The sequence below is a fragment of the Dasypus novemcinctus genome, chromosome 4, assembly GCF_030445035.2.
Source record: "Dasypus novemcinctus isolate mDasNov1 chromosome 4, mDasNov1.1.hap2, whole genome shotgun sequence".
NCBI lineage: Eukaryota > Metazoa > Chordata > Mammalia > Cingulata > Dasypodidae > Dasypus > Dasypus novemcinctus.
In genome coordinates this window covers 135,107,157-135,120,230 of record NC_080676.1, presented here as the reverse complement: position 1 = coordinate 135,120,230, position 13,074 = coordinate 135,107,157, and the positions used below count along the sequence as shown (strand labels likewise).

The following is a 13,074-nucleotide window of genomic DNA, read 5'->3' as shown; positions in this document are numbered from 1 at the left end:
GAGGGTGGGAAGGGGAAAGACATAAAAATAAATAAATAAAAGTGCCAAATATATATGAGATTCCCATATACCCCACACCCACCCCCCTCCACACTCCTCCCACATCTACAACCTCTTTCATCATTGTGGTACATTCATTGCATTTGGTGAATACATTTTGGAGCACTGCTGCACTGCGTGGATTATAGTTTACGTTGTAGTTTACACTCTTCCCCAGTACAATCAGCAGGTTATGGTAGGATATATAATGTCCAGCATCTGTCCTTGCAATCTCTTCTTCCTTTCTCACTGCCTATTTCCTTTCTTCTGCTTTTCCTTGTTTCCGTAATTCTCCCTTCTTCACATTCCATTTCTTTTCACAAACAGTGCTGATTTATAAGGAGAGACTGAAGTGAGGATAATAGAGTAATACATGAAAATAAGGCCCAAAGAAATAAGGAGGCAAATCTATAAAATGTTAATAGTCAACATAATTGCTAACATTTGCATCTGAGCTTTCCTGAAACTTACACAAAAAAGAAAACATAAAAATTCACCTAACTTTCCTTATGACATACACTAAATACTACCTATTCTAAAGGAAATTTCTCACATATGGACTTCAAAAGTAAGACTACAGTGGGAAAAATGAGTGCCCTGAGAAAACTTCATACTAAATATGCAAGTCTATGTCCTATGCTTCTTACTCAAGAATAAATAAATAAACCTTAATCATAGCTAAGAAAATAATGTTAAAATGCAAATGAGTCAAGGATATACTGCAAGGGGTTAAGATCAGGCTATCCAAGTATATAGCCCATTTATGAACAAGCTTAATAAAACTTAAGCCTGTCTGAGTACTGATGGAGAGCCTGTCTCTGACAGTGTGTCCTATCTCTGAGTCATATTTTTGGTAGGAAATGTCAGTTTAGTTCCATTCTTAATTCCATTATATCTGTAAAACCAGTTACCAGAGAGACTCATCAATTTCTGTTAATACTGTTCTTAATACTGCATCTTGCCCAAAGGAGGAAGATGATTTGTTACAATAATTTTTCTACTGGCGTTTCTTTACTTCTGCAGTAGTGTCACAAAATATTCATAGCTGAGGTCAGAAAATCTAAACTTAATCCCACTTACCTGTTGCCAAAGAATTGTCATAATGCTAGTGAGTGCTAGGTGTGTTGTGATAAATGTGGTAAATGAATAATCTATTGTAATTGCAATGTGTCCAGTTCAATGTGTTTACTTAGCTGCTCACATGCCCTGATCCTCCTAAGGGAGATCCTTTGCTACCCCTTGCTTTGAGTCTTTTCCACCCGTACTACTCCCCTGCCTAATAAATGCTCCCCCCTCACTCTGCTCTGCCAAATCAATCCCCCTCTTTGCCTTCAGGCTGAAAGGTAGATCCCTCCTTCTCTAAAAGCCTTTTCAGGCTAATCCCACCTGGCTCTATTCATTACAAGAATCTTTTGCAGTGTGAAATGAGGTACAGTGCCTAGCTGCAACACTGCAGCATGCATTTTTATTCGTTTTAGCTTTAGTGTGTCCAAAAGCTTAAAACATCCTGACGTAAGCTCCTGCTTCAGGGAAGAATTCTTATCACCGTAAGTACAGACTGAAGAGCCACACAAAAGAGAACCTAAGCAGGGTCTAAGAAGAGAGGCAGAAGATTTAATAAACTGCAAGGTAGCCCTAGGATATTCCTTTTTTTCTTCCCAGAATTTAAGTACACCCATATTTTATACTCCACATAGACTTCCCAAATAATAAATGTTGCATCTATATGCTTTTCTCTCATAGAATAGTTTTTCCAGAAGTCAGGAAATCCCTTTGAGGGTGTATTATCCATAAAAATGATAATGGAGGTTGCCAGAGGCATTAGTATGTCAACAAGGTAATGTGACATGGTATATCTATATGATACCAAATTTGTATTGATCTCTCACAGATATGCAAATGTGTGATGGAGGTCTCTAAATCTGTGGCTCTGGAATCATTGTTAGGATTTAGAATGGGCAAATTACATTTGTAATAATCAAAGGTGGTCTCTCTAAACATTAACAACCAATTGACTTGCAAGAAAAGGAATCTGAGTCAGGGAGACCCTCAGTTGCATGAATTAAATGGAGAATGTATATAATATAAAGCCTCTTAACAGCTCAATTCTTTCAATAGTTCTGAGATTTTGTCTTTCAGAAATCAATGGTGACTTAAAATAGGGCTGCTAACCTTTTATTTATCAAGAGCATGTTTTAAAATGTACTATTCATTGCCTCCATCATTTCTTTAAATAAGGACTAGTTTGTTGTAAGTATCTCTTAATTTATTCTGTTTGCATGTGAATACAAACTAGAATAAGCAGTTTTCATTCAGAAAAAGGATATTTGACTTGGTGAAACTAGAAATGCAGGTATTCTGTCTCAAATTAAATTCCAAACTCTAATATCTAGTACCAATACCTGGAAATATTTGCATGAACTGATGGCCCTTATATACCACTCTTAGGATACAGAAATAAATATTTGGTACAAAAATTTAATTACGAATGACTTCATATTTTTTTTCAAAAGAGTTTTGCACAGCCATTCTAAATAATTCAAAATGACATAACTGCAAAGTTACCTGTAATATGTGTTTTAATGTTAATTTTGAGACTAAAAATGTAGAAAAGACAATCTCATATTAGATACATGCATCTTTTTTCTGTGTGTTTACATAATCTCTAGTTCTCTCTTTGAGACAGTGAAAGTGTCAGCATAGAGAAGAATTTGAGAATCCCAGAGTAGATCAATCAGCATTTACTATAAATTCTTTGATCTTAAAGCTTTACTTCTAGTCTTCCTTTCTTCTAGAATAGGCATACGTTAAAAAATTAACTGCCATTCCTATCATAGTACAATGACAGTGGTAGGCATTTAATGAATAGGCTAGATGAAAAAATGATTTATAAATAGTTTTCAATATTTTTGCTTGACCTTTGTCCAGAATTTGTTTTGAATTTCCAGAGAAGTTAGTGAATCCCTTCAGAGTTTGCATTAAAAGAAATATCTAAGGGCTAGAAAAAGAAAATATCTGGAGATAATTAGAAATTCCTAGTCAACAATTCTGGAACATATTTTTAATGAATTACCATTCAAGATGTTTCCCCTTTTAGTCATCAATGCCTTGACAAAAATTACTTATCTAGTAACTAAATGTTACCTTGGAAGCCAAAAAACAGAGCCTTGAGCAAGTAGAAGTGGATATATTCTTGGCTATGACCATGGTTCCCAGACTCTAACATGCATCAAAATCACCTGGAGGACTAATTGAAACACAGAACATTGTACTCCATTCCCAGGGTTTCTGGTCCAGTTAGGTTGGGGTAGCATAAAAGAATCTAAATTTCTAGTACATTCCCAGATAAAGCTGTTGCTATTTGTTTGGAGAACACAGTTTAAGACTCTCTGGGCTATGAAAAAAAATGCATAGTTAGGAACATAGAAAAACTGCTAGAAGAATTTCCAACACATGGTAGGTTTGGAGAAAAATAAGAATGTCAAGGACATGAGTGAAAATAATCGAAGGAGAGAGATCTATAAGGCAGATTGGAAGGTAACTATGACCCACCAACTTTACCCTCACAGCAAAGATGTGCACTATGAACCAATTCCAGTGATGTTTCTGGAACTTGTGGACAAAGTAAACAACCAGAGCTTATTCAAGTTGGATAGGCATTCCTTGATATTTTTTAAATGAAAATGTAGAGTGATGGATTCTACTAGAAGCTGCACCAGTCATAAAATTCAAAGTCTTCTAAGATCTCTTTTGATCCTCATTCTTTCTTCCCTAAATGTATATGTCCTTAAATACAATGATTATGGATTAAGTTGCTACAATGGTACATCATGGGAACACAGGTTCTGGGTACAATAGAAACTTTCAGCAAATGATCTATTTAAAGTACAGAATAAGGAGTTCAGAAAGGGCAAAAGTCCTCATCACTTAAGTAGGAAAGAGGCTCCAAAATAGCAGGGGAAGAAGTTCCATCATGGCCAGTATCCTGGGGTGCCCAAAACTGCCCCTAGTAGGGGTGGATAGGTGGTAGCTCAATATGCCACACTGTGCATTGGAGAAGAAAGAAAAAATTATCCTGTTTCAGTGTGCTTTTTATTCATCTCAGTGGGAGGGAGCCCTGCTATTGAGAATTCCTGTTCTGATAAGCATTTGGGGCTACCTGTTCCTTGTTTAAGGTCTGACTGGACCTTTTCATCAGACTTAACATCTCCTCCAGTTTGTGGAATGACACACAATAGACGAGGATGTGTGATGGCCACTTAGTGTGTGTTTGTGACTTCCCCAGAGGAGGTAGAGGTAGGTGAGGTCAGTTCTGTATTAGTCAGTCAAAGGGGTGCTGATGCCAAGTACCAGAAATCTGTTGGCTTTTATAACTGGTATTTATTTGGAGTCAAAGCTTACAGTTACAAGGTCCTAAAGAGACCAAGTCAAGGCACCATAAGAGGAACTTTCTCACCAAAGTCTCTTGCCATGTGTTGAAGCAAGATGGGTGCTGATCTCTGCAAGAGTTCAGCCTTCCTCTTCCTCTTAAGGCTCCATGGGACCAGCTTCTTCTGACCTCAGCTGTAGGTTGGAGGACTTGTTTCTTTCCGGGCCTTCTGAGCTGTGCACAGCTCTTGTCTCTTCAGCTGCAAACTGTCAGATGAATGACTCAGCTCTCCCCATGGCTTTAGCTATTTGAGCCTTCTCCTTTCTGTCACATGACAGAACCAAAATGACTACGTTCTCCCCTCTTCTGTGTCTTCTTCTGTGTGTGTCTGTTTCTATCAGCCCACCAAGGGGGTGGAGACTCAACCCTGAATCACACCCTACTGACATGGTTGAATCAAAGCCCTAATCGTGATGTAAGCAAGTAAACTTAAAACCTTTGAATTTAATACAATCAAAGAGTATCATACCCAGAAGAACAGACCAGTTTATAAACATCATATCTTTTTTTGGAATTCATAAATAATATAAAAATGCTACAGCCTTTTTACAGGTACATGTGACTTCCCTAATAATAGTTCTGAGTTATCTTCCCCCTGACATTTTTGTTCCTTTTTAGGTTTGTTTTTTAAGTTATAACAAATGTATTTTATACAAATATTTAAATAAATGGTTCTTCAATTTATATCAGGTGAATGTCTTAATCTCTAGTTATAACATTAATGATATTCATGTTCTCTTTGGTAAATCCATTTCAGATTTTATTAAAGGAATGGCTGTTACTTTGTATACTTGTTACTTTCTTCTGTTTATGAAATGAAAGGGCAAAATGCTAAATTCTGCGACATTAAATACAGCTTTCAGTTGGGCTCCCTTCTACCATATGGGAGGCCCTGGGCTTGCATCCCAGGGTCTCCTCGTGAAGGCTCACCCTCACGCTGCGGAGAGGCACTGGCCCAAGCGCCGCGAAGAGCCAACTCAGCCAGGTGACGCAACGAAAAGAGAGACAAGCAAAAAAACTTAGATGAGCGCACAGCAAACCGACACAGAGAGCAGACAGCAAATAAGCCACAAAGGGGGGGGGTGATAAATAAAAATAATAAATACAGAAACAGAAGAACGCACAGCGAATGGACACAGAGAACAGACAGCACACAAAAGGCCACAAAGGGGAGGTATTAAAAAAAAAAGATTATCACTACTAAAAGAGAGAGAATCCACCCTCCCTCTAGTTCTTTTCCTGTTATTGATTATTAAACTAAGAGTATTCCTTGGAAATTTCATAGGCGTAAATAAGAAAAGGGTCAGAGTTGATTATAATCTGGGGACGACCTTGGGCCATCCTCGGGAAGGACAGTGGTTCCCTTGTGGCTGAATGCTACTCCAAAAGGTAGGACGCCATCATCTCTCTGCTCACCTGTAGAAGAAAACAGAAATCAGGGTGTTCCCAGCTTAAAGGCATATTTAAATGAAGATTAAAGTGTGGAATAAATAAAAGGCAGGAAACAAGATTAGGAATTGAGAAGATAAAGTTCTCTGGCTAAGTAAAGGGAAGTGAGTCATGATAATTAAGAGAAATGTTCAATTAAATCTCAAGTTTGAGAGCCAGGATATAAATAAACAGGTTTTTAGGAAAAAGAAAGCCTAGGGGCTTAAATGCCTCAGGTCACACTGAGGTGTCTCTTTTTTCTACCCTGTTCTGGCTCACCAATAATCAGTTGCAGATCCAGACTGCATAAACCCTCTAAGAGCAGCCACATGACTTCTGGCATAAAATTAGGGCTTGTGCTGCTTTGAATTGAGTGAAATACCAAGAACAAAGCCATATTCTGAAAGGTAAGCACTGAAGAGCTCCCTATGCTACATTGTTCTTAGGCAACATGCATTTCTCAGAAAAAGAATTACACACAATAAGAGAAAGGTTTAGTAAAGTGTGGTGCAGCAACTCTGCAAAATGTTGTCATTAAATTGACCGTTATAGAAACTATTGGAAAGCAGAAAAGTTAAATGAAAAAAAAGCAGATGCCAAAATGATACGTTCACTGATTTTAACTTCCTAAGATAATGCATGAGGGATGCAAACAAATAATACAGGTATTATACAAAAATTAAATTCTCTTTCATGGCATTGATTTGTGCCATTTTTCAGATAGCAAAGTATTTAAAGTTTTGTATTAAAATGCTAATCCCTTAGTAGAGAATGCCATAATTTCATTTAATAGTCATAGCAATAAATAACTATAAATGTAGTTCATGGGTTTTGTTTGTTTTTTCATTTGTCTCTGAGTATGTGGTTTTTGTGTCCCCCCTAGGAGCATGAACTCATCAATGCCAATCGTCTCTACTGAAGGTGGACCATTTGTCACATTAAAAACAGCACCTAACGGTAGCTTGATACTAACACCCAGGTGGGTACTAATATCTCTTCTTGGACTAGTTGTATATGGACTGGAAAGAAGATGGGATTTTGGAAGACAATCATATTTGAATCCTACCACTGACTGACCATGTTATCTTAAAAGTTATCTGACTTCCTTCATTCTTCAGATCATCTTAAATAGTATCTAACTGATCCTATGCAACTACACTGCCCAACCCTCATACACATGATAAGAAGGCTAAATGACATATTGTGTATGTAATTTTATAGCACACTGACAGGGATTCAATAAATATTAATTCCACACTTTTTTTTACCCTTACCCTCAAATTCACAAACAATGAAATCCCATAGAAAGAAATTGTGAGACCAGGAATAAAATAGGCCCAATATGATCAGACTTAAGAGAGCAACTCAAATTATATAGCATTTAAAAAAGAAGAAAGAAGGGAAAAATCATATCAAGATCATCTTTCTCTGCCTTGCTCTCTTTCAGCAAATAGAGCAGGAATGTTAAATGAAGGAGGCCAGACTTCTAGATGTACCTACATAATCTCTTTTTTTCTTTAAAATTAGTAAAGCCTTTACTAAGGTTTTAAAAGGCAATGTCTGTCCTGAATTCAAAGTCCTGTTTTAGCCTGGATTTTGTAATTCTTAATGTCTGGGCATTAATGGTAATTTTTTTTGAAATTGGCTTTTGAATTTTACAGTTCCATGAAAGGCCAGCTGTGGGTGGGAAGAAAGTAAAAGCAAGGAGCCATAACTAGGAACAATGAGTTAAGATGCCATTGCTGGTACATTGGCTTGTAGTATTTTGTATCACTTACCCTTAATGGTGAAAGAATGAAATTATCTAACTATTCAGCTCTTCCTGAAAAGTTACCATTTCTGTGAGCTCAACCAGTAAAGCACACTGACACAGAAATCATTTCAGTACCATTCAAAGCAGTCTTTCCAATTAAATGTTTTATATGTATATTTGCTGGGCCCTGACTGTTCTTACTAGCCTCATCGTAGGTGAAGCTAAACATCTGCAAGTGAGAGAGCAAGTCTCCAGATTTCCTTTCTACAAGGCATATCTAAATTTACATTACCATTAAAGAGCTTGAAGCAGCTTGTACATTGAGAATTCCTTCTATTTATATCCTATAGACATTTAAGAATGAGTAAGAAAAAGAAGGAAGGGAGAATCTTAAAGACCATTTATCTAAATTAAAAGCACATTTCAGGTTATTCAATGCTTATCAGCCAAATGCCAGGACCATCTTATATTGATGTTGCTGTTATATGTGTATGCATGTTATTTGAGAGACACCATTTATGAATATAGATATGTTAACCTTTCATGCACCAATAAGCCAGCTAATTAAATGGCCTTAATCTCTTCCTGAATTAGCCACATTATGCTGGGTTGGCTGAAAATAAGACTCATATACATTGATTGATTGGTTGATTGATTATAGAAATGATTAAGTTTATTTTCCCATGAAAACTAGTGCTTTTGAAAATTCCCTCAACTCTAATGGTTATAATAAAAAAATAGGATCTCAGGAAAGATATTCTTCCAACTGTGAAAACTGATTCATCTATATCCCCATTTGTTTCTCCTATTGTGAGGCAAAGACCAGGATCAGATTGCACTTTCCCTCCATTGGGAAAAGACCACCCGAAGTGATGCTGGCAATTTGACCAGATATAACTGGAAATGTTACATGGTGCATGTAACTGCCAGCACTATGCTGTCATTTCTGCCAATTCTTTAAGCCACTTTAAACCCAGTGCTAGGCATCAGTAGATATTTGACTCAAAATTTACTAATCAACCTTTTATTCTAAACACAGTGCTAAATACAGGATATAAAGTGCTTACCAAAATACTTTATTGAACATCTACCATATGCAGACACTGTGATAGGAATATCACACAGGTGATTTCCAAAACATGCAAAAGCTCTGTGACTTAGGCACTATTGCTTCACTACGAGGATGAGGAAACAGAAGCTCAGTTTGATAAGTGACTTGCACAAGTTCACAAACCTAGTAGGCAATGTTGAGATTCTAACCCAGGTCTATTTGACTCCAAAGCTTGCAGCCTTTACAGGCTAAGGTCCTGCCATCTAAAGTGCCCAGGGCAGGAGCTTCTACAGGGGCTCACTTCAAGGAGAGATCCTAGAAGGGAGAAAATAAGAAAACAATGGCCTTTGCAAGCTAGAGGCTTGATTATGTTGGCACAAATCAAGAGAAAGACCCAGAATCTTGGTGGTATCTTTCTTCCAATAGGAGGGCTAACCTGGCTTTGGCTCCAGGACCAAAGCTGAGAACTTTATCCTATTTCTCACCAATTTTTCTACATATATCTGGATGAAATGTGGATTTACTGCGTGTTCTGACCAGACAGTAAAGTCCTCTACACTGAGATGCTTCATATGCATATTTGTGTATGAAAATGTGATTAACTAATATGCGTAGAATATATGGAAAAGTTCAGAGTATTTTTTCTGGTTAATTATTACATTGACCAAAACTTTTTGCTTTTTCAAAGAAGTCCTAAAATATATTGTTTTTTTTTTTCATCTCCTTTTTTACATACTACAAAATGGTAAGCATTGCTTCTTCTTTCTGAAACAATTGAAAATACCTCAGAAAAGTGAGCTATTTGAATGTGGATTTGCATTGATGAGTACTATAGATGTAGAAAGAGATGGGATGAAAGGTGACAAAACACTAGGACATGTCTTGGAAACTATATCTGTCAATCACAAGTGGATAACAGAAGGGGTAATTTAGGCTTCTTTGGGGAGTTATAAATACTGTTATATCTGTGTCCATATCGATAAGCATACATACATACATACATACTGATAATTAATAAAGCATATTTCTTTACATTTCAGTGGAAATTATCCTTTATTCAAAGGTATCTCAAGCAGATAGCATAAAAGCCTCTGATTTCAAACAAACCTTATCTCATATATGTTCTGGAAACATAAGGTTGCTTTGATTGTATTCATGATCTCATGTAGAGTTGGGACATATTTTCCTAAAAGTTCAAGTGCCTAAATAACATACACAATTATATGTAGTTAAATATAGAAATATAAACCATTAAAAATATGTATGTGTTGTGTTTTAACGTGACCAATATCTGCAATAGCTGCATCAGGAAATAGTGGGAAAGTACTTTAATTCCTTGTGTAATACTGACCTCTAGTGGTTAGTACACATAACACATTTTGAAACAAGTTTTCTTTGTTTAAATTTTTGTTTAAAATGGAATGCTTCACTTTTGAAAAAAGTTAGTATACAAATTTTTAAGTGAGTGTTTTTAAAATGCCGTGTGCCTATGTTCTATTTTATATTTGGCTGATTTCAAGTCTGCCTTCCTTGAAAACAGGACCCAAGATTTTTATATCCTTGAATTCCCTCCATCAAGCACACAGCCTGGCACATAGTGCTGGGTACTCAATAGTAGTTGGATTAGCAATACAGTGGCGTATTCTGCATTATATAATAATGGAATCCAAGGATAGTTCGAGGAAACATAACAATAATTATCATTTATCGACTGTTTATTTTGTTTAAGGCACAATAATAATTGCACTGAAACTATTTCTTTTAATTCTCACAGAGTTCTTATAGATAAGGAAACTGAGTCTCAGAGACCTTGAGCAACTTGCCCAAAATCACACAAAGATGCAAGGTAGAATTAGAATGTGAACTCAGGTTTATTTGACGCTAATCAAGGCTTTTCTGCTATTCATTTCAGTCTCCCTGAATTTTCACATATGATACCTATGTTTCAAAGTCAATTTTAGTAAAAAAGAAAAATAGGATAACCCACCCTGTATTTTACTTCAAAACATTTAATACGCAATTTTTGAAATATAATTGTTTTTCTATTACAGTGGAGAATGTTTACAGGATTCCGTGATTCAGTTACAATGTAACCACAAATGTAAGTAAATACTTTGTCATGATCTCTTCCAAGCCTTAAGTTTAAAATTCAGAATAGCGTGCATGTCTTCTGAAGTTATTTTGTAATGAACTACTCAATTTTCATGAGTAGATTTCCTGTTGGTAGAAGAGACCCAGCAAAATAAAATATATGTTCTTCCTTCAATTTTTTTAATAGCATGTGGGGAAAAATTGGTGACTCAAGTCAGTCCGAAGATTGTTGGAGGAAGTAATGCCAAAGAGGGGTCCTGGCCCTGGCTCGCTGCTCTGTATTATAACGACCATCTTCTCTGTGGGGCTTCTCTCATCAGCAATAGCTGGCTCGTGACTGCCGCGCACTGCATGTATGGGTAAGTGTGCCATTCCAGTGTCGGTTCCAAGCCAGGTCACCAAAGCAGACATGCCCAGCAAGGGCAGCCTCACAAAATCAACCCATCAGAAAAATGTGCCTGCTAGTCCCATTAAAATCACGTTTAAAAATACAAAGTTGGGGAAGCAGATGCAGCTCAAGTGGTTGAGCTCCTGCTTCCCATGCACGAGGTCCAGGGTTCATCCTGCTACTTCCTAAAAAAAGAGAGAGAGAAAGAAAGAAAAATAGAATACTCAGTTGTGGCAGAGCGGGGGGATTCCAACCTCGCTCAGGCCCAGGAATCGGGGGGCTGCTCCAGTCGAACCGCCGGCGGGGGGTGCTCCGGGCGTAGCACCGGCTCTCCAGGTGTGGGGGACGCGCGGTTAGGAAAGAACCACGGAGACCGCTTGAGCGCAAGAACAGGTCTGCTTTATTGTGGAAGTACACTTGGTTATATAGGCAGGGAAGGGGGTGGAGTATGAGGGGGAGAGCAGGGCGGAGGGGTGGCTGCGGATTGGCTAAAACTGGGGGGGCAGACCTCTGGTAATACGCTGTAAGCAGTTACTGGGGAAGAGGGCAGATTGTAGGTTGGTAATATGGGCGGGACTGGCGGGAAGGGTGGCGGGGGCTGGAAGGGGAGGAGGGGTGGAGAAAGGCGGCAACACTCAGTTTAAAAAGGTAGACACTAGCACCAAGTATTATATTTCCTACAGAAATAAAATTTTAAATTTTTTACTTATTCATAAGGTAAGTATTTAAGGGTGTAAAATTCGAATTTATGTATAAACTGTGTTGTTTATCATTCATTTAGGCCATTATTTATTATCAGCAAATTGTCAGTTTCAAAAAGCATGGCTGGGTAGCCCTCAAGTTACAAAGATACTGTATTATAGAAGTTTGTGTGTAAGCACTTGTTCTAAATTTTTTAAAAAGATTTATTTATTATTTATTTCTCTCCCCTTCCCCCCGCCCCACCCCAGTTCTCTATTCTCTTTGTCTATTTGCTGTGTCTTCTTTGTCTGCTTCTGTTGTTGTCAGCGGCACGGGAATCTGTGTTTCTTTTTGTCACATCATCTTGCTGTGTCAGTTCTCCGTGTGTACGGCGCCATTCCTGGGCAGGCTGCACTTTCTTTCGTGCTGGGCGGCTCTCCTTACGGGGCGCACTCCTTGCGCGTGGGGCTCCCCTACGCAGGGGACACCCCTATGTGGCAGGGCACTCCTTGCGCGCATCAGCACTGCTCATGGGCCAGCTCCACACGGGTCAAGGAGGCCCTGGGGTTTGAACCGCCGACCTCCCATGTGGTAGACGAAAGTCCTAACCACTGGGCCAAGTCTGCCACCCTGTTCTAAATTATGATAAAATGTTAACTTAGTTCTCAAGTCATATCTACTTCAATATTGTCTATAAATAAAATTTAGAACTACTGTCAACTATGTCTTTCTCCCTTTTTTTATAACATAATATGGCAAAGTTAGGCTGCATTCTAGGATTTGTCTTCTTCCTCTAGAAGCAGCCATTCCAAAAGCAATGCCATGAGAAAGAATATTGTGGGTGGAGCAGGCAGAGACAAAGGAGGAGAAAATAAATGGTCTTGGACCCACGTCCATGTTAATTCTCTATTGCTGCATGAGAGAAGCATCTCGTTAGGTAGTCGCATTCCAGCAGTTCTGAGTTAGGAGAGAAAAGGATAGATTCCTCGAAAGAGATTCATGAGCCCTGACCGAGAGTTGATCCCCTGCTCCTGAGTAGGTAGGAGAGACCTCAGAGAATGAACCTGCCTGTGAGAAGCAGGATGTGCCCCTTCAAATCCAGTGCCCAGAATCTCTGAAGAAAGAACCCACATGCTCAGGGGTGGGAAAGGCAGCTCTAGTTAATCGGGTTTAAAGAGTTAACTCTCTCAACTAACACTGACTTTGACATTTCT

General features: G+C 38.2%; 1 protein-coding gene across 1 annotated transcript in view; it reads left to right on the top strand.

The window, feature by feature from the left end:
* TMPRSS15 (transmembrane serine protease 15) overlaps positions 1-13,074 on the top strand; it is a 159,430-nt gene that overhangs the window by 124,570 nt on the left and 21,786 nt on the right. The window contains exons 20-22 of the mRNA XM_058296480.1: positions 6,780-6,875; positions 10,752-10,801; positions 10,979-11,150. Coding sequence (XP_058152463.1) covers positions 6,780-6,875; positions 10,752-10,801; positions 10,979-11,150 — 318 coding nt within the window. The remainder of the gene's footprint in view (positions 1-6,779; positions 6,876-10,751; positions 10,802-10,978; positions 11,151-13,074) is intronic.